Source organism: Podarcis muralis, chromosome 4 (genome assembly GCF_964188315.1).
Source record: "Podarcis muralis chromosome 4, rPodMur119.hap1.1, whole genome shotgun sequence".
Classification (NCBI taxonomy): Eukaryota; Metazoa; Chordata; class Lepidosauria; order Squamata; family Lacertidae; genus Podarcis; species Podarcis muralis.
Genome location: NC_135658.1, coordinates 82,114,756 through 82,134,209, shown reverse-complemented (window position 1 = coordinate 82,134,209; position 19,454 = coordinate 82,114,756). Strand labels below are relative to the sequence as shown.

General features: G+C 45.3%; 1 protein-coding gene across 1 annotated transcript; it reads right to left on the bottom strand.

Moving 5' to 3' along the window:
- Positions 1–814: 814 nt before the first annotated feature.
- Positions 815–1,829, bottom strand: LOC144327384 (uncharacterized). The gene has a single exon (XM_077926727.1). It carries the CDS (start codon positions 1,454–1,456, stop codon positions 815–817), a length of 642 nt encoding a protein of 213 aa, XP_077782853.1. The 5' UTR covers positions 1,457–1,829.
- Between the last annotated feature and the right edge of the window lie 17,625 nt (positions 1,830–19,454).

The following is a 19,454-nucleotide window of genomic DNA, read 5'->3' as shown; positions in this document are numbered from 1 at the left end:
CTACGTAGTAGGCAAAAAACCAAATGGCACCAGCCAATCAGCCAGATGGCAAAATTCCTACTAGGCCCCCGCACCAAGGCGGACGACCCCATGACAGGCAATAGCAAGGTCAAGCGAGCAAAACAAAAAACCACCCTATAAAAGGGCGGGAGGGCGGGCGATCCGATGCAAAACGGCCAAGAGGCCGTGCCAAAGTCTGGCCCCTGTATATATAGACTCTGACCCCTCCTCCGAATTGGCAACAATCAAAACACCCCAGCAACCCAGTTTAACCATCTAAATGGTCGGGCTTCAACTAAATTTGCCTAGTCACCGGAGGGTGGCCTGTTCCCAACCGCAACACGTGCTCTCTGCTAGGGAGAACACGCTTTGCGTGTTGAGTCACAGTAGCCCCCCAATAATTCACACTTCACACATCAATTTTTGTTTAAGGTTTTTGGCATAATTTTGGCCACAACTTTATTCAAATACAAAAAATGTGAGTGGTTGCTTAGGCATTGGTTATGACTATCTGTCCTTGCCCTCAGGGACAGAGCTGGCCTTCCGGACACCAGCGGAAGCCAGCGTGGGAAACAAGTATTGGGTGAGAAATAAAGCCGGGAAACAGACCATTACTTCTCACCCTCATGTTCCTGTGGGGCTTGCACGGCCCAAGTCCGACTCCGGGGACAAGGACGAAAGAATGGCAAGCCCCTGGATTTCCTTTAACGGAATTCCCATCCGCATCATTTGGAGGGGTAGGCACTTACCCCTCCAAGCACCAATTTAACCAATGCCTAACCGCCATGGAGCCCTCAGCTCACCACCAAACCACTCACAGCCCCAGCCAAGACCTCAGCTTGGCCACCACCGCACCTAGCCAAGCCTCATTCCCAGAAGCAGAAAGGTGCACACCATCAGCTCTAAAGAGAGCTGCCGCATGATAGGAGATTTCATGGTGAAAAATCACCTCTCCACCCAGCTCCACAATCCTTCTGGAAACAGCAGCGTTGATGCGCTTTCTGGCCCTTTCCGTGGCCACCGGGCAACGACTTCCCAACCAAAAACGTCGTTGCAAAAGCTTAGACCAAAATATCTTTGCTGTGGGCACCATTGCCTGCAGCGTCTCCAGGTCAGCCATAATTGCAGCACGTAGCGATAAACAGTCCATGGCAACCAGGTCATTCTCCCCCAGCTGCACCACAATAGCCTCTGGCAGCCCTTCCAAGAGCAACTGCCTTCGAATCCTTGGCAAAAACTCTGACCAGCGCATTCCTCGTCTGGACAGCCAGGACACCCGAACATGCGAAGGAAGGCCAAGACCTGGACCCATTGCGGACTGCCGTGCTGCAACACCAGCCCAATGGATGATGCTGTGCCCCACCATCCAGATGTGTATGGCTGACAGACCTGAGATAAATAAACAAAGAACAATATAAGATACCAAATCGTTAGCGAACATATCCCCTGAACGCATTCGACTTCCAACGACCCAAATCCTGTATTCGAGCAGCTGACAGACCCCAATGCGCTGCCGTAGTGGCGGCCCCTATCCGGAAGGAATGGGGGGCAAAATCAGAAGCCACGCCACCACAGGCCAGGATAGCCTTACGCATCACCCCTGCAAACTGGTGCCTTGTTAGGGGTGACCCATTCTCGTGCCGGAGCAGTGGCCCATCCCCTTGCGCCCTCACCACTAAATACTTGTTAACATCCTTTACTGGGCAAGGGCCTGTCGCCCCAGTGGCAGGGAGACGAATGAGAGCCCCTTTGCCCCTCTGATCCGTCTTTGAATGCCTAATCGTAATTCTCAATTCCGCAGGGGATAGCTGCACATCCTGGAGCAGAAGGCCCCTGGAACGACCATCCCTGTGGTCTTCCACCACTAGTTCATCCACTCTCAATGCTCCAAAGAAGGCAATTGAAAAGGCAGCCGAAAACAGGCAGGCCTCATAATCAGACCAACACACCACCCGCAGTCTTTTGCGCATCTTGCTCAACAATTCAAAAGAGATGGGGCGTCGGTTTGGTGGCCGAGAAGGACAGAGTCGACCCCAACCCTCAAGGGCTCTGCGAACAACAAACTTCGCACAAGGATCGGTGTCAAAATATATCTTGCAGAAAAATGCAATAGCAGCTGCCTGCATCCTAAGTGTCTTGCCCGCACGCCCCATCTGGAATAAATGAGCCAAATATTGTAGCACCTGCGATGAGGTGGGTGGGACCCCAGCTAGCCCCCCGGCTGACTGGCGCAGAAATGCCAGAAAATCAGCCCAAGCTTTTCCGTAAGATCTCAAGGTAGAAGGGGAAACCGATGCTGCTACTCCTTGAAAAACTAATCGCTGCCAAGGTTCCAGAGATGATCCGGGAAATATTCCGGACGTATCCGCGCCTCTGGAACCAGAAGTCTGAACCGCTCCATCTGAAAACGGGACAGAGCATCAGCAATTTCGTTAGACACCCCAGGAATAAAACGTGCGGAAAAAACTATATTACAACGTAAGCAATGCAGCACAAATGCCCGCAAAAGGGCAGACACCCTGGGTGAGCGAGATGGTATTCACAATCCTGTCTACTGACAGGCCCCCAGTGTGCAGCCTTTGCAGCAGCACCTAATCGTAAGGAATGAGGCGTTCAGCGGTAAGCAAGCCGCAGGCCGTAATAACTGGTGCACAACGTAAGCCATTGATGCCTGGCTAACGGGAACCCATTTTCATGCACTAGGAGCGGGCCAACCCCCAGGGAATAAAAAGCCAAATATTCTGTTATCCATAACTGGGCAAGGGCCCTCCTCACCTGTGGCGGGAAGCCTGATTGTGGCACTCCTGCCCACTAAGTCTGTTTTGGAGTTCCCAACTCTAATGACAAGCTCCAAAGGATAAGGAAAAGTCCTGAAGCAATAAGCCTCCAGACTCTCAGCCCCGTGCTGGCTCCAACAACCATTTTCCCAACCCTCAGTGCGAAAATACAATAGACTACTGAAAGGAGTCTCGCCTTGATCTTTAACCAGCAGACAAGTTTTAACTTGTTGCAGATACTGCATAGGTAAAAATTGACTGACTTCCTGCCCACTGTCCTATGAGGTTGGAGCCTATTCCAACCTTCCAAGGCCCTGCGCCCTACAAACTTTTTACGAGGGTCTCTGAAAAATAAAGCTTCAGTGTAACAGACATTGCAGCGGACTGAATTCTGATAGTTATAACCGCATGCCCAATCTGCAGCAGGTGGACCAAATACTGCTGGATCTGCTCAGAGGATGGGGGCTAATTCATCTGAATGGCCGAGAACTGCCAGCTTAAAGCTAAGAAATCCATCCAGGCCTTCCCATAAGAGGTAAAGCAGAAGGGGAAATGGAAGCTGCTGCTCTCTGTAATCACTAATTGTTGTCAATCAATCAATCAACCTTTATTGCCTTAGCATACAGCCATAGCAAGGATAAGACAAAATAAATAAATAAATAAATATGCTAGAGACAAGCAACCAATCAAAATTCAAAGCGATATTACTGGCATTATGACATTTAAATACCCTAAGACAATAATGTAAAGATTTAGTTGCCAGCGCCGAGAATCTAAAATGCGGGTGTGTATAAAGCATATAATGGCCCAAAATAGGCTCGGTACATTAGGTTAAAAGGTAGGAAGAGAATTAAAACAGGTCCAGGTCAAAATGTTGTTGTCAAAATGCCACAGGTGGTCTGGAAAAGTCTGGCAATAGCTGAGTCTGGAGCCCAGGATCTGAAGCGCTTCATCTGAAAATCGGATAGAGTGTCAGCGACAATATTAGAGGATCCCGTAATTTGGAGAGTAGAAAGCACAATATTAAACCTTAAGTGGCGCAGCTCAAAGCATGAGTGGAGGGGCGGAGACTGTGCTAGAGCGTGAGGACTGTTTTGCCAAGACGCTCACCACTACCTGGTTATCAGACCAAAAGCAGATCCAATGGTCACTGAACTCTTCGGGCCACATGTGAACTGCTACAATGGGGAAAACTCAAGAAAAGTTATGTCACATGATTGCCTCACCACACCAGGCTTGAGGCCATAGCTTTGCACACCAGCAGCCCTTGAAATAAAAACCAAAGGGCAAAGATCCAGCAGCACCAGCATGAACCTGAAAATCCCTGTGCGGGTTCAAGGTATACTGCCATGGCAAACTACTATTGCATACATTCAGGAATTGCTACCATCGCCTAATATCTGCCTTCACCACACTTGGTAGGCATACACAAAGGTAAGGGGACCTCAGGCCGCAGGCAGCCTGGCCTAGTGGGAAGATTAATTAAGTGACCCAGCAAGATCGGATCTGATGAAGCATCACTTGCTACAGAGGAAGTATTACAAAATAACTTCCTTCAAGGCAGACAGCTTCTCCATAGGCAAGTGGTATGTTTTAGCAACGATATCCAACTGGATCCCTAAATAAATGGGAATATGGGCAAAAGGTATTGAGCTATTGCTTGCCAGCTTCCAGCCCCCGCTTGGGCAGGGGGCATCTTGTGCTGCCATCATGATAAGTAAACTTACAGGGCCGACGCTGGCCAGAACCCCTAAAGAAGTCCCGACAAAGCTGCCGCCGGGCCAGCTTCCTTTTCTGACACACACTCTGTGCAATGCAAAAAAAACACAAAACACACACACACACACACACACACACTCCGTGCAGTGCACACACACTCCACGCAATGCAACTACACACTCCGTGCAATGCAAAAAACACACTCCGTGCAGTGCACACACTCTCCCTGCAATGCAGCAACACACTCCGTGCAATGCAAAAAACACACTCCGTGCAGTGCACAGACTCTCCCTGCAGTGTAACTACACACTCCGTTCAATGCAACTACACACTCCGTGCAATGCAACTACACGCTCTGTGCAATGCAAAAACACGCTCTGTGCAATGCAACTACACACTCCGTTCAATGCAAAACACACTCCCTGGAATGCACACACCCTCCATGCAATGCAACTAAACTCCATGCGATGCAACTACACTCCGTGCAATGCAACTACACACTCCATGCACTGCACACACCCTCCGTTCAATGCAATTACATACTCTGTGCAATGCACACACACTGTGCAATGCAAAAACACACTCTGTGCAATGCAACTACACCCTCCATGCAATGCACACACCCTCCGTGCAATGCAACTACACACTCCGTGCAATGCACACACACACACACACACACACACTCCGTGCAATGCAACAAGCCACTTTGTGCAATGCAACAAGCCACTATGTACAATGCAACAACACACTTCGTGCAATACAACAACACACTCCGTGCAATGCAACAACACACTCCGTGCAATGCAACTACACATTCCGTGCAATGCACACACACCCTCCATGCAATGCACACACCCTCCGTGCAATGCAATTGCAAATCTCTCACGCAATGCAATGCAATTGCAGCCCGTGCAGCGCCATGCTCTGCAACGCACAGAGCAAACTGCAATGCGGGCACACAAAGGTGCTTTCTCCCACTTGCATATTGCAATTTGGCGCCCGTTACATCCCTCGCAGTGAGGTAACCACCAAAAGGACCTAAGTGTCCAGGTAGAGCAATGGGGGAGCATGCAGCTGTCCCATACAGGGACCAATCCTGCAACCTAAACATTACCGGCACTATGCGCTGACCCAGTGAAACCAATGCTTCATGGACCACATGGGGACACTATTCAGGCTGGAAGCGCTTCCAGGCCATCGAATTCTAGGGCAAAGCCCTATGATCACCTGCTAGGCCAGGCATAAATGATTTCAGTGAAATAGCAGAGTTGAGCTAGCCCACAGCTTGTCCAGGTACCCCTGCTTGCCCTTTTAGAGGGAAGCACCCCTTCAAGAAACCCAAAGTTCTTTTATCACAAATGGGCCGAACTACCCAGCAACAGAATAGCCCAAAAGGAGCAGTTTATTTTGTTTTGTTATAACAATGGCTAAGAGGGGGATATGAACCCTGTCTCCCAGGTCCTAGTCCTACACTTTAGCCACTAAGCCACAATGGCTCATCTCTAAAATGGCAGTTGCCACTATCAGGGCAAAACAAACTTAAAGAAAATAAACTTGTTCAGAAACAGCATAGTTCAAGAGCATATACAGAGTGCTCATAGTCCTTGGAGGCACAGGGAGCCTCTGGGGCCCTCTGTCTGCCTCAGATAAACATTAGCAGCAACTGGGCCTGCAAGCAGATACATTCCTATAGCGAGAATGTCATAGCAATATTAAAAGAACTCAAATTAGTGCTCCCACCCAAGGCTAGCTTAAAATTTGGCCAACAGCGCTGCACACACTCAAAATAAACCAACCTTTGGGGATACTATAAACGAAAGTGATTCCAGCTAAGCTGGGAACAGCCCTGACTAGCTCCACAATTTCCCAAGAGAAATGGGGAAAACCTTTTTGCGAAAGAAAGCCCCTAACGGGAGCTCTCTCCCTATTGGGAAAGGCAAGCCACAGATACAGGGAGAATCTTCCCACTGGGCAGGGTAACGGGTGGGGTGGGAAATCAAACAGGAAAAGGGGGAAATTAAATTATTTAAGGGACTAGAGAGGATTAAAAAGAAAGGGGAAATAAAGAAATAAAGAAATGTAACCAGACAATGAGAAGATTGTCCAAGCGCTCCATGTGATCCGATGCAAAACGGCCAAGAGGCCGTGCCAAAGTCTGGCCCCTGTATATATAGACTCTGACCCCTCCTCCGAATTGGCAACAATCAAAACACCCCAGCAACCCAGTTTAACCATCTAAATGGTCGGGCTTCAACTAAATTTGCCTAGTCACCGGAGGGTGGCCTGTTCCCAACCGCAACACGTGCTCTCTGCTAGGGAGAACACGCTTTATCATTACTGTAGCAATGCATTTGTTGCAGTTTTTTTATCTCACCTTTTTTCGTAGAAGAGAAATGCCGCGGTCACATCCCATGTGACTGATTCCTTCATGTCTGTCTGGTTTTGGACTATGCTGGCTGTTGTAAAGGAAGAGCTCACTGGTTCAATAGCAAAGTAAAGAAGAATAAAAACTTCCTGACGTTGTGCCTAATTTTACTGGGAAAGCGAGGCCAAGAAACTGGCAGGCATTTGCGGGGATTGAATTAAACCTCAGAAAGCGCTGGGACGTGAGCAATAACATCTGCAATCATAGGGCAAATGGGAGAAGAATTTGAGTGGTTAAAAATGTGCTCTCTGAAGACCTTTCAAATCGGAATGAAAGACAGACATGAATCACCAGCGCATTGTTTTCCCCTCCAAGCAATATCCATGTATTAAAACGGTTCTGCAAATAATCTGCAATCCTATGCAAGCATGCCAAAGCCATTCATTGTTATTTCAGATGTCAGATAAGGTCAGAGTTATGATGATTAAATTATATTGGATGAATAGCCATAGATGACCTCTAGGAGACCAAGTAAAGAGTCACTTGGTGAGCCGGCCAGCTCCTCAACTATTCCTACTCACGCCCTTACAAGAGCCAGAGATTAGAGTGTTGGACTCTGACTTGGGAGACCAGGGTTCAAATCTCCACTTGGCCTGACCTATGGCCAATCACTCCCTCTCTGCCTAACCTACATAGCAGGGTTGTTGTGTGGATTAAAGGAGGATGGGCAGAACCATATACATCACCTTGAGCTCCTTAGCGGAAAAAGGTTGGGGGGAAAGCAATAAGAATAAATATATAATATAATAAGGTAAAGGTGCGCTCCCGTTGCTCGGTCCCAGCGCCTGCCAACCTAGCAGTTCGAAAGCACCCCCGGGTGCATGTAGATAAATAGGGACCGCTTACTGGCGGGAAGGTAAACAGCATTTCCGTGTGCTGCGCTGGCTCGCCAGATGCAGCTTTGTCACGCTGGCCACGTGACCTGGAAGTGTCTCTGGACAGCGCTGGCCCCCGGCCTCTTGAGTGAGATGGGCGCACAACCCCAGAGTCTGTCAAGACTGGCAGGGGTACCTTTACCTTTACCTTTTTAACAATAGGAATCACATACAGAGCAAAAATAAGATGTATGCCATAGCTACATCCTGTTCGTGTATACTTGGATCCAAATCTCATTCCTCTTAATTGGGCTTACGCCTAAGAAAAAGAGATAGGATTGTCACCTGAGAAGAGTTGGAGCAACATATGTCTTCCAAGATCAGAGAAAGGCTGCTGGAGAGTGCTAGAGTCCTGTCTAGTCAAATTAAAGGTAAGGTAAAGGACCGAACAACGGGAGCGCACCCCGCCGCGGGGATTTGAACCGCCGAGCTTTCGATCGGCAAGCCCTAGGCGCTGAGGCTTTTACCCACAGCGCCACCCGCGTCCCATATAATATAATACAAGTGATTAATGGAAGCAAAGAGGAGCTAGCAGGGACTTACATGGGGTCAGGTCTTTTCTAGACACACCACATGTGATGGATGGTTGGACAGATCAGAACGTTTCCAATTTGTGTCAATTTCTCACGTGTTCTTTCATAAGTCCATTACATCCAATTTCTGCGTTAACCAGCAGGGTTTTAATTCATGTAATTCACACAGACACACAAACACAAAATCACACCAAAATTCATGATGAAATGTGTATTTCACAGGGGTGTACATCAGTCCTGTGTGTACCACACATTATGAAGGGCTTGATATAGGTGAGGTTCTTGTATTCGCAAGCTGGACCGCATCGCAGACAGGACACCTGAATCTGTATTTTTGCTATTTCCAATAAAGAAAAGGGCGGTGGTGGGGAATCCCAAGTTTGATTGAGCAGGAGAGAAGAGTGAGCAAAGAGATTTGGGAGAGAGGAGCTTTCCTTTTTTGACAGACAGGTCTGAGTCTTAATAACCGTGAATTATTTCCCCAGAGCATCCCAACGACAATGATTTGGGAGAGGGATGTTGAAGTCAGAAAGGCATGCTCCCTGCCCAATATGGTCGCTAATCCTCTGTGAGTTCTGCCTGGGAAAGCAAGGTGTTTAGAAGAGCAGTGGACTGTTGGCATTCTTCCCAATCACTTTCTGTTTCCTAACAAACAGTTCAAAATTAAGAATTCGATCCATTTGTTTTCATTCCGCTGCTTTGGTTTGGGTTTGCATTTGTTTGGTTGTTATTTTGCAGACCTTTAGGAGGGCTCAGGATAAGGTCATTTTGCTTTCCCTCTTCCTCATTCCAGATGTAGAGCTTTCTATGTGATTTATCTTTGGAAATTTGTACCCCGCCCATCTGACTGGGTTGCCCCCGCCACTCTGGGCAGCTTCCAGCATATATTTTCCAAGCAACAACACCTGCTTTAATTATTGTTTTTTCATTCCATTTGTTTTGTTTTGTTTTTCTTTAGGTTTGTGTAAACTTCTTTTGGAAATTCCCTCACTCACTACTGCCACATGTGTGCATATGCGCTTGTTTCTCACTTTTTATTTATTTCCTCTTATTTCCCCCTCAAGTATGGTTTCTCTTGTTTAGAGTTTCAGCCTTCTATTTTTGGGGATATGTGATTTCATTGGGTGATATTCAAATAAGGTTTATGCAGAGTACACCTAGTGAAATTAATAAACTCTGGAGGGGCTCATTTACCAGAAAGTTTCACCCACTTCTGTGGAAAGGGGGGGGGGAGCTATAGCAATTTTTATATTTCCCATTATAGTCAGTGGGGCTGGCAGCAGAGAAAACAGAATTTTGGTTTTAACAGATCAAACTTCTATCCAAATAACAAGTCTGAAACAGATTGGGCTGCTTTCCAATACTATTGATACAAGGCAAATTTTGTGAACAGTGCACACTTCTAGTATAATATAGCGTGTTCTCCTTCATGGAGAGCACGTGTTGCGGTGGGGTCTGCTGAGCCACCCCTCTGTTACCAGGCAGGGTCTCTAAAGATGGCTTGGGGCAGTGATTGGTTCACTGGGTTGCTGGGGTAAAAGTTATGTTGCAGTTTTGGTGGGAGGGGTAAAATGTTTAAATACTCTGCACACAGCCTGGAGCTTTCTCTTTGCTGCGTGCAACGGATCACCCGCCCACCTGCCCTTGAGTAAGGGGTTGTTGCATTGACCTTGCTATGCCTGTCATGGGGTCGTCTGCCGTTGGGGCAGGGGCCTGGTAGGAATTTTGTCCATCTGGCTGATTGGCTGGGCCATTTGGTTTTTGCCTACTGCGTAGCAAATCGTCACAACTTGTAAGGTTGCTGTTAGGCATTGGTTATAAATTGGTGGAGGAGGGGTTAGGATAGGCTGGGCCTGCCCCTCCATGGTTGCTGCGGAAAGGGAATTCCGTTAAAGGAATCCTGGGGCTTGCCATCTTTTCGTCCAATCCCTGGAATGGGACTAGGGCCGGCAAGCTTTCGGGGAGCATGCGGATGAGAAGTGAGGGTCTGTGACTCAGCTCCATTTCTCCCCGACTTGCTTTCCCCCGCACTGTATTTCGGTGGTGCCCGGAAGTCAGTTCTGTCCCCAGGTGGGGGGACAGATAGTCTTAACCAATGCCTAAACAACCACTCACGGTTTTGTATTTAAATAAAGTTGTGGCCAAAATTATGCCAAAAACCTTAAACAAAAATTAAGTGTGCGTTGTGAGTTATTTGGGGGGTGGCTTGGGGACCTCGACACGCAACACAAGATATGTATTTTATCTAAATACTTTTCTAACTATGCATTTTAGTGAGCCCCCATTGGCAGGAGAACTCCCTTACAGATTTAAAAAATGTATCGAAGGATGGCTGTGCTTCAGTATGCTTATTGTTTCAGAAACTTCAAAGTAGGTAACTTTGACTTTCGATTCAAGCGGCATCAAGTTTCTCTCCCATGCTTACCAGTGAATCTCCAGCCGCTCACCATCTGAATACAATCGTTTGACTCTGAGCTGTATATATAAATTTGCACATGAACATTTGTGTCACATCCCTGTGCCCTGAGTATTTTAAGTGCCTAACAATACAATCGAGTGCTTGTAAGAGACAAATGGGGCTCTCCCATCTGCAGTGATCTGTTTTTTCCCCCATGCAGCTAAATGGGAAAGGCCTAATTCATGCAGGTTAGCCACAAAAAGCTTGAATACCTTTTGGCCTTGGTGTGTACCTATGATGTCACTGTTGCATACTAAATTGTAGAAGCCTCTGCAAAGGCCTAGGACACCTTCTCGTGATGGAAACACATTCAAGATCCAGACAGAACCCACCATAGATTTAGATGATTTCCTCCTAAATCTGCAGCAAGTTTAGCAAGCGAGACACCAAATTATTATGCATTTCCAGAAAGACAAAATGTTCATTCTGATGGATTAATGATTAAATGAACTGGGAAGAAAGCATTCCATAGTGTTCGTCTTTGCTGATAAAGAGCAAAGCCCAATGACGATGCATTTATTATTATAATTATTATTGGGGAAATGCTTTGCGCATTGACCTAACCTATGAAATGTTTAGTCAACAGACGTCACAGTATTCCAGATGTATCTCTACTTCACAAGCCCGGGCTAAGTCCCTTGTAAACACGATTCCTTTTCATTTATATTCAGCTGAACTGCATGACTATCCCATAAGGTAGGATAAAATTGCTGTATTTTCCTCCCATGTGATTAATGTTAAGAGAGAACACCTAAAGAGCCGTTTATCATTGGGTGCACTTTGACACCCGATAAAGCCTGTTTGTCTCAAAGTGTTCGAAAATATACTTGTATAAACATTCTGTAATACATAAAGAATGGTAGTACTGCATAGGCTTGAAAGTAAAATGTGTGTTTTATTCATCAGATGAGAAATGTTGTATTTTCCCAAGAGAGCGTGACTGTATAATTTATTTTGTTTATATGAGGATGACTCTACAGCTACGGACTTCAAGGTTCAATGGAAGAAGCCCGGGTGGAGAGGAGAAAACCTTCAATAGGGATTTCAGATGTTCAGTTTTTAATGCTGCCTTTAAAAGGGGGGGAGGGCGGTGGAATTCAATGGGCATTACATAATCCTGGCAGGAGCTCATTCAAATGAAAGCACTGTCGCAGCGAGGGAGCCATCTGACACCAAGGAGTGGTAAAGATAAATATGCACATGTGTGTGTTTGTGTATTCTATATAAACCAGGGCGGGGTGAGAACTCACAAAAGAAAAAGGAAAGAAAAAAGGCTCCACTGTAAATGTGCTTAAACATTTGGAACCCACAGAAATGATTTCCTTTGTCTTGCACAACTCTTTCACTTTGTAATAATAAATGGCCCCGGTCCTGTATACCTGAAGGAGCGTCTCTACCCCCCATCATTCTGCCCGGACACTGAGGTCCAGCTCCAAGGGCCTTCTGGTGGTTCCCTCACTGTGAGAAATGAGGTTACAGAGAACCAAGCAGAGGGCCTTCTCAGTAGTGGCGCCAGCCCTGTGGAACACCCTCCCATCAGATGTCAGGGAAATAAACAACTATTTGACTTTTAGAAGACATCTGAAGGTAGCCCTGTTTAGGGAAGTTTTTTAATGTTTGATGTTTTATTGTGTTTTTAATATTCTGTTGGGAGCCACCCAAAGTGGCTGGGGAGGTCCGGCCAGATGGGTGGGGTATAAGCAATAAATTATTACTTTTACTAACAACAACAACAAAGCAACTTGTGGGTATCATAAGGAAATAGGGCACAGTACAATGGGAAATGCAGTTCAGGCTCCATGCTTTGATTCCTGTCATTTTGTTATAGCAGTGTTGTTGTTGTTGTTGTTGTTGTTGTTGTTGTTGTTACAATGCATTTCATCCACAGATCTCAGGGTGGTTCACAATACATTTAGCAGGGCATTGGATACCTGGTTTAAAATAAACATCTTTGTCTGGCATCTACAGTAAAGCTGTATAATGAAGGCACTGGCCAAACTTCCCAGGGGATACCATTCCACAAATGGGGGCCACTACCAAAAAGGCCCATTTTCATGTACATATTGAAGGGCAACATGGGTAAAAAGATGTGGTATGCCCCACAGAGGACCTTAAGGTCGACAAATGACAACACCTTGGAGGTCCCAAGTCACAAGGTGGTTAGATTGGTCTCAACTAGGGCCAGGGCCTTTTCAGTACTGGCCCTGACTTGGTGGAACGCTATGTCACAAGAGCCTAGGGCCCTACGGGACTTGACATCTTTCCACAGGGCCTGGTTTGGACTCAGTCTGACCCTTATGTTTCCTTCCGCTTATGGTTTTGATTTATGGGCTACTATTAAAATGAGGCTGCATTTTAAATTATATTTTAACCTGTATTTTAAATTGGTTTTTTTAATTGTAATTTTACTGGTGTTAGCCTCCCTGAGCCCGGCTCTCGCCAGGGAGGGTGGGGTGTAAATAAATTATTATTATTATTATTATTATTATTATTATTATTATTATTATTATTATTATTATCTCTCTAGCCATGATGGACGGGGTATAAATAAATTTATTATTATTATTATTATTATTATTATTATTATTATTATTATTATTATTATTATCATTGTTACTCTTACTATTATTATTATTACTGTCCCCAGCTCTCCTGAGGCCACATTCCTCACTGGCTGTGCTTCACATTTTTTAATGTGACACTGAGCTCTGCCAATGCCTCCTGCTTGTCTGGAGCCAGGATACAGAGGAGTGTGAGAGTCTGCATAGAAACTAGGCTACTGCACAAAGGTAAAATTTCCATTAATCATTCCACCCACTCAGCAACATTTCTTGCTTAACCCCAATACCATATGTGGACTCTTTTGGGGGACGGCGGTGGGGGCTAAACCCCATATTCTTTCTCGGATTTTAAACCATACTATGTTCCTTTCCTTCTCTGAGCCCCTACTTCAATTTTTTTTAAAGTGTATATTGTTTTTGCATTTTGATCTAATTCATTTGGCCACTCTATTGTATTTTACTTCCCAATGGACTTAAAACGTTTTCTAGCTGGACCATAAGCATTTTCTGCAAGACTCTGTGGACAAAATCCATTCTCCCACTCAGTCATTATCTCTCATATTCTTTCTACCTCTTCCGACCTCTGTGCCACAATGAAAATTTCCTTCTTCCTGCTGCCAAGTCCTCAGCAAAGTTACTACCCATCTGGTTCCTGTAAATAGTTTTTTTTAAAAAACAAAACCCCTCTATGAAATAAATGGACACAAGAGCTCCATAGATGTTTTACTACAGAGGAGCACCATGAAAGCTTCAGAAAGAACTTTGTGTAATTGGTTTCAGTCATCATTACCTCAGTGTTATGGCTCAGCGTTACATCCCGTGTATATTTAAATGCACACATACTTAGGGCACAAAGAGACAAACTTATGAGAGAAAAACTGTAAAAGGTACAAAGTACCAGCATGGGAATTGTTACAACCAGTTGTTACCTTTACATCAAGCAATATTGTATTTTCAAAGAAAGGGTTTTTCAACTTAGGGAAATATAAGCAGGAGGAAAAGCTTATAAACAGAGGGCATGGCTTTCCTATAAGTAGGATGCTATGGGCAACCAGGGAGCATGAGTCTCATGAACTTTGTCAGTTTCATAAAATGAGTCGCATGCCTGTCCATATGGAGACAATTATATTAATTCCAGAATGGAAGCACCATAATCCTCATGTCTATATAGTTATCCTTGGCAAAGTGGAAAATGCAAAGAATTTTACGGTGGAATATTTGATTGCCAATATTAATGGCATATTTATGTAATCATGGTTCTTATTACAGCCCTTCAACTCCATTGTGTTCTTGATTTTAGGAAGAAAATGTTAATGCTGTCATATAAATCTATTTAGCTTAAGAAGTAGCCCCCTCCCGGAAAAAAGGAAAAAAGGATTTTCAGACTTCCATCAAGTACCAGTGGATTTCTATGTTATAACTTTAAGGAAATGCATAAGTATTGAGAAAAGATGGCTGGATATAATTACATGTTGCTAATTATTTTTATTGGCTGAGCATAGGCCAAATATAAAGTTACTTTCCAAATGATGAGAATCTGTGAAAAGCACAAGGACACATGCTCCCAATTTTTTGTACCTCTAACATATTGTGCAAAGGAGATAGAAGTGTGTAGGTATGTATTCACAACACAAGTTATACAAGCATCAATCACTCAGATGTCTATTTTTGAACCTACAAAGTCACACAAACTGGTGGATTATGCTCAAACCTATGAGGAACTGAGTTTTACTGATAGCTGACTCAAATCTTCAGAGATGTGGTAAAAGAGGAAATTCAAATGGTTCCCACGCTGTCCCTTTCAGAAGGCTTGCTGGTTCATACATTCATACCTAAAACACAGTGGTGCCCCGCAAGACGAACGCCTCGCAAGACGGAAAACCCGCTAGACGAAAGGGTTTTCCGTTTTGGAGGCGCTTCACAAAACGAATTTCCCATAGGGAAATCTCTGGGACAGTGGGGAAGCGCAGCGCGTCTTCCCCACTGTCCTCGGACCTCCTCCGAAGCCTGGCGGCGGGGTGGAGAGACCTCCTCCCGCCGCCCGGCTTCGGAAGGCTGCTCCGAAGCCTGGCGGCGGGGCGGGGACACCTCCTCCCACCGCCCGGCTTCGGAAAGATGCTCCGAAGCTGGGCGGTGGGGCGGAGAGACCTTCTCCCCGCGCCAGCCTTCGGATGGCTGTCCTGAAGACTTGGGGTGGGAGAAGGGTTTTCCTTCCCACCGCCAACATTCAGAATGCTGTTCTGAATGTTGGCGGTGGGGAGGAAAAACCCTCCTCCCACGCAAGCCCCGGGAACAGAGGAAAAGCGCTGCGCGCCTTCCCCTCTGTTCCCGTACCTGTCCTGAAGGCTTGCGGTGGGGAGAAAAGCCCTTCTCCGCACCGCCAGCCTGGCAAGCGGTTTCCATAGGAACGCATTAATTGATTTTCAATGCATTCCTATGGGAAACCGTGCTTCGCAAGATGAAAAACTCGCAAGAAGAAAAAACTTGCGGAACGAATTAATTTCGTCTTGCGAGGCACCACTGCATTACATTAGGCATTATGTGAACACATTATGAAAGTGCCAGCCAGGTGGAGACCTGTGACACACAACTAACTGAGTGATGGCATGAGCGTTGAGTATAATTGTTTAATTGTACATTAAATAGAAAATAACTCTGTATGTGTATTGCTAAAGGCAGTATAGGATTGGAATAGGATTGGAAAAATTCTTTGGAACAAAGCAAGAGCGGCAGAGTGCTTAACAGTGAAATGATTACCTGAGAATGTAACTCTGCTGCTCTGTCACAAGGTGTTGAACTTAGATCGCAAGGAGCATTTAATTGCACTGAGGTCCAGCGCCGAGGGCCTCCTGGAGGTTTCCTCATTGCGAGAAATGAAGTTACAGGGAACCAGGCAGAGGGCCTTCTCGGTAGTGGCGCCCACCCTGTGAAACGCCCTCCCATCAGATGTCAAGGAAATAAACAACTATCTGACTTTTAAAAGACATCTGAAGGCAGCCCTGTTTAGGGAAGTTTTAAATATTTGATGAATTATTGTATTTTAATCTTTTGTAGGAAGCCGCCCACAGTGGCTGGGGAAACCCAGCCAGATGGGCAGGGTGTAAATCATGGGTAGGCAAACTAAGGCCCAGGGGCCAGATCCGGCCCAATCGCCTTCTGAATCCGGCCCACAGACGGTCCAGGAATCAGCGTGTTTTTACATGAGTAGAATGTGTCCTTTTATTTAAAGTGCATCTCTGGGTTATTTGTGGGGCATAGGAATTTGTTCATTATTATTTTTTTCCAAAATATAGTCCGGCCCCCCACAAGGTCTAAGGGACAGTGGACTGGCCCCCTGCTGAAAAAGTTTGCTGACCCCTGGTGTAAGTAAGTAAGTAAGTAAGTAAGTAAGTAAGTAAGTAAGTGCAAATTGCCCTTTTGGGTATGTACCAAAATTTGAATTAGTGTGCTGGTGAGGATTATAGGAATTAGATGGATGCTTTTTCTTCCACTGTGGTACCAATCTGGAATGGACGCCCTAGGCCTGATATTTGCATTGACACATGCATTGGTGCAAATGCAATCCTTCCCCCCCCTTTTTTTTCCTTTTTGCATGTGAATAGGAAACACAGAGGATTCAGTACAGAGAAAGACTGCAGTGGAGAGCAAAGGACAAATGCTCCATATATCCTGCCAGGGTCCTGATCTGGACTGGCCTTGGTACCTGCTATTTTTTATTTTTAAAAACCAATACTAATCATGTCTCAACTAGCTTGGTCCGTAGAAAAAAGTTACAAGAATAGATCTTAGATGTACCATGCTCATACTATTTTTCTGAATGCCTGCAGTGTAGTCAAAGTTAATGCCCCCCAAATCCTTTCCGGTGCTATTTTTAAAACTATTGCCCATGAGAATGTTTGCTTGTTTATTTGCAGTTCAACAAGTACCTAGTGCAATCATCTTGGCACTACACTTAGTCTGGTCAAGGTGCGCCAGGCATTTAGCTCCGTGTCCTTCTCCTCTCCTCAGCTTTTTGGAGCACCCTTGTTTTCGAGACACCATTAAAAGATGCTCAGTTTAGCATTGAGGAATTGAAGTGTGTGTATCATGAGATGGATCTCTGTGGAAATAATAAGCCCTTGCCAGGTACTCAGGCAAGCTGTTATAATAGGTCCTGCTAGGGCGGACTGGTTTATGAGTACAAGCTCAGCACGTGTATATTATAAAGTATGACGGACCTCCTATGGCCCTTATTTCTAGGAGAGCCTGTGTATGGGTACTAGTAATCTCAAGGGAAGAACATCTATCATCTCCAAAGGTCTTACTGCTGTGATCGGTCGCTCAACAAATGTATTAATATAAATATGTGAAGCTGACTTGCGGGAGGCTGTCAATGAAGGGGAGTGTTCTATAGTGGTACCTCAGGTTACATACGCTTCAGGTTACATATGCTTCAGGTTACAGACTCTGCTAACCCAGAAATATTGCTTCAGGTTAAGAACTTTGCTTCAGGATGAGAACAGAAATCGTGCACTGGCGGCATGGCAGCAGCAGCAGGCTCCATTAGCTAAAGTGGTGCTTCAGGTTAAGAACAGTTTCAGGTTAAGAACGGACCTCCGGAACGAATTAAGTTCTTAACCTGAGGTACCACTGTAGTAATGTTAAGGTCTATGAATTAACGTTAACATTATTATTGTGGTGATACTGTATGCTGTAAGATGTATATTGATACAGGTGTATTGATACATATAAATCTAAGCTGTCCTGGAAGGGATCGAACATGACAAACTCTTTTTATCACATGTGATGGTTATGCCCTATGGTACAATATTTTGGGCTCAGCATTTTTCAAAAAACAACAACAACAAAAACACACTTGCTGGGATATCACAAATTATATTAAACCTCTCCCCCCCAAAACCACCCACTGTTGGCTCTGCTATTTCTCTTCCCACGTTCGCAACAACTGTCTTTTTTGTTTAGCCGTTTAGTCGTGTCTGACTCTTCGTGACCCCGAGGACCAGAGCACGCCAGGCACTTCTGCCTTCCACTGCCTCCCGCAGCTTGATCAAACTCATGCTGGTAGCTTTGAGAACACTGTCCAACCATCTCGTCTTTCGTCCCCTTCTCCTTGTGCCCTCAATCTTTCATAACACCAGGGTCTTTTCCAGGGAGTTTTCTCTTCTCATGAGGTGGCCAAAGTATTGGAGCCTCAGCTTCAGGATCTGTCCTTCCAGTGAGCACTCAGGGCTGATTTCCTTCAGAATGGATAGGTTTGATCTTCTTGCAGTCCATGGGACTCTCAAGAGTCTCCTCCAGCACCATAATTCAAAAGCATCAATTCTTCAGCGATCAGCCTTCTTTAAGGTCCAGCTTTCACTTCCGTACATCACTACTGGGAAAACCATAGCTTTTACTATACGGACCTTTGTTGGCAAGGTGATGTCTCTGCTTTTTAAGATGCTGTCTAGGCTTGTCATTGCTTTTCTCCCAAGAAGCAGGCGTCTTTTAATTTTATGGCTGCTGTCTCCATCTGCAGTGATCATGGAGCCCAAGGAAGTAAAATCTCTCACTGCCTCCATTCCTTCCCCTTGAACTGTCTTACAAATACTTTTGTAGTGTTTTCATTGTCGGCATCTAAACTAGAAATTGCCTACCACTGGAATCATAGTTCTCCATTCACAGAGCATGGTTGGTGGTTGAAAGTCTGGAATCTCTCTCTCATTGAAAAGCCATAATGACCACTTGGTGGACTGATTAAATGGGACCAGTGGATGATATATTGGTGACTATTGTTATCATATATGAATAAGGAAGGGTGTGTTGCTCATTCTACAGATAGTCTTGCTGGTTGGGTGTGATGTAGAGATGTGAGCATTTTGTTTCTGTATAGCCTTACTTAGAGACATGCACTTTTTGTCCTTTGGCTATGTACGCTGTCATTTGGAATCATTTTGTGTGTTACCAAATTAAATTGTTTGTATGTTTAATTGAAAAAAGTTATATATATATATATTGAATCAACCTCTGCTTTAGAACAAATGTGACTATTTGCACCTATGCCTTATAATTTGATTTCTAACATGTATCCTTCAGTGTTTTCAGAACAGCTTCCATAGCCTTTTTT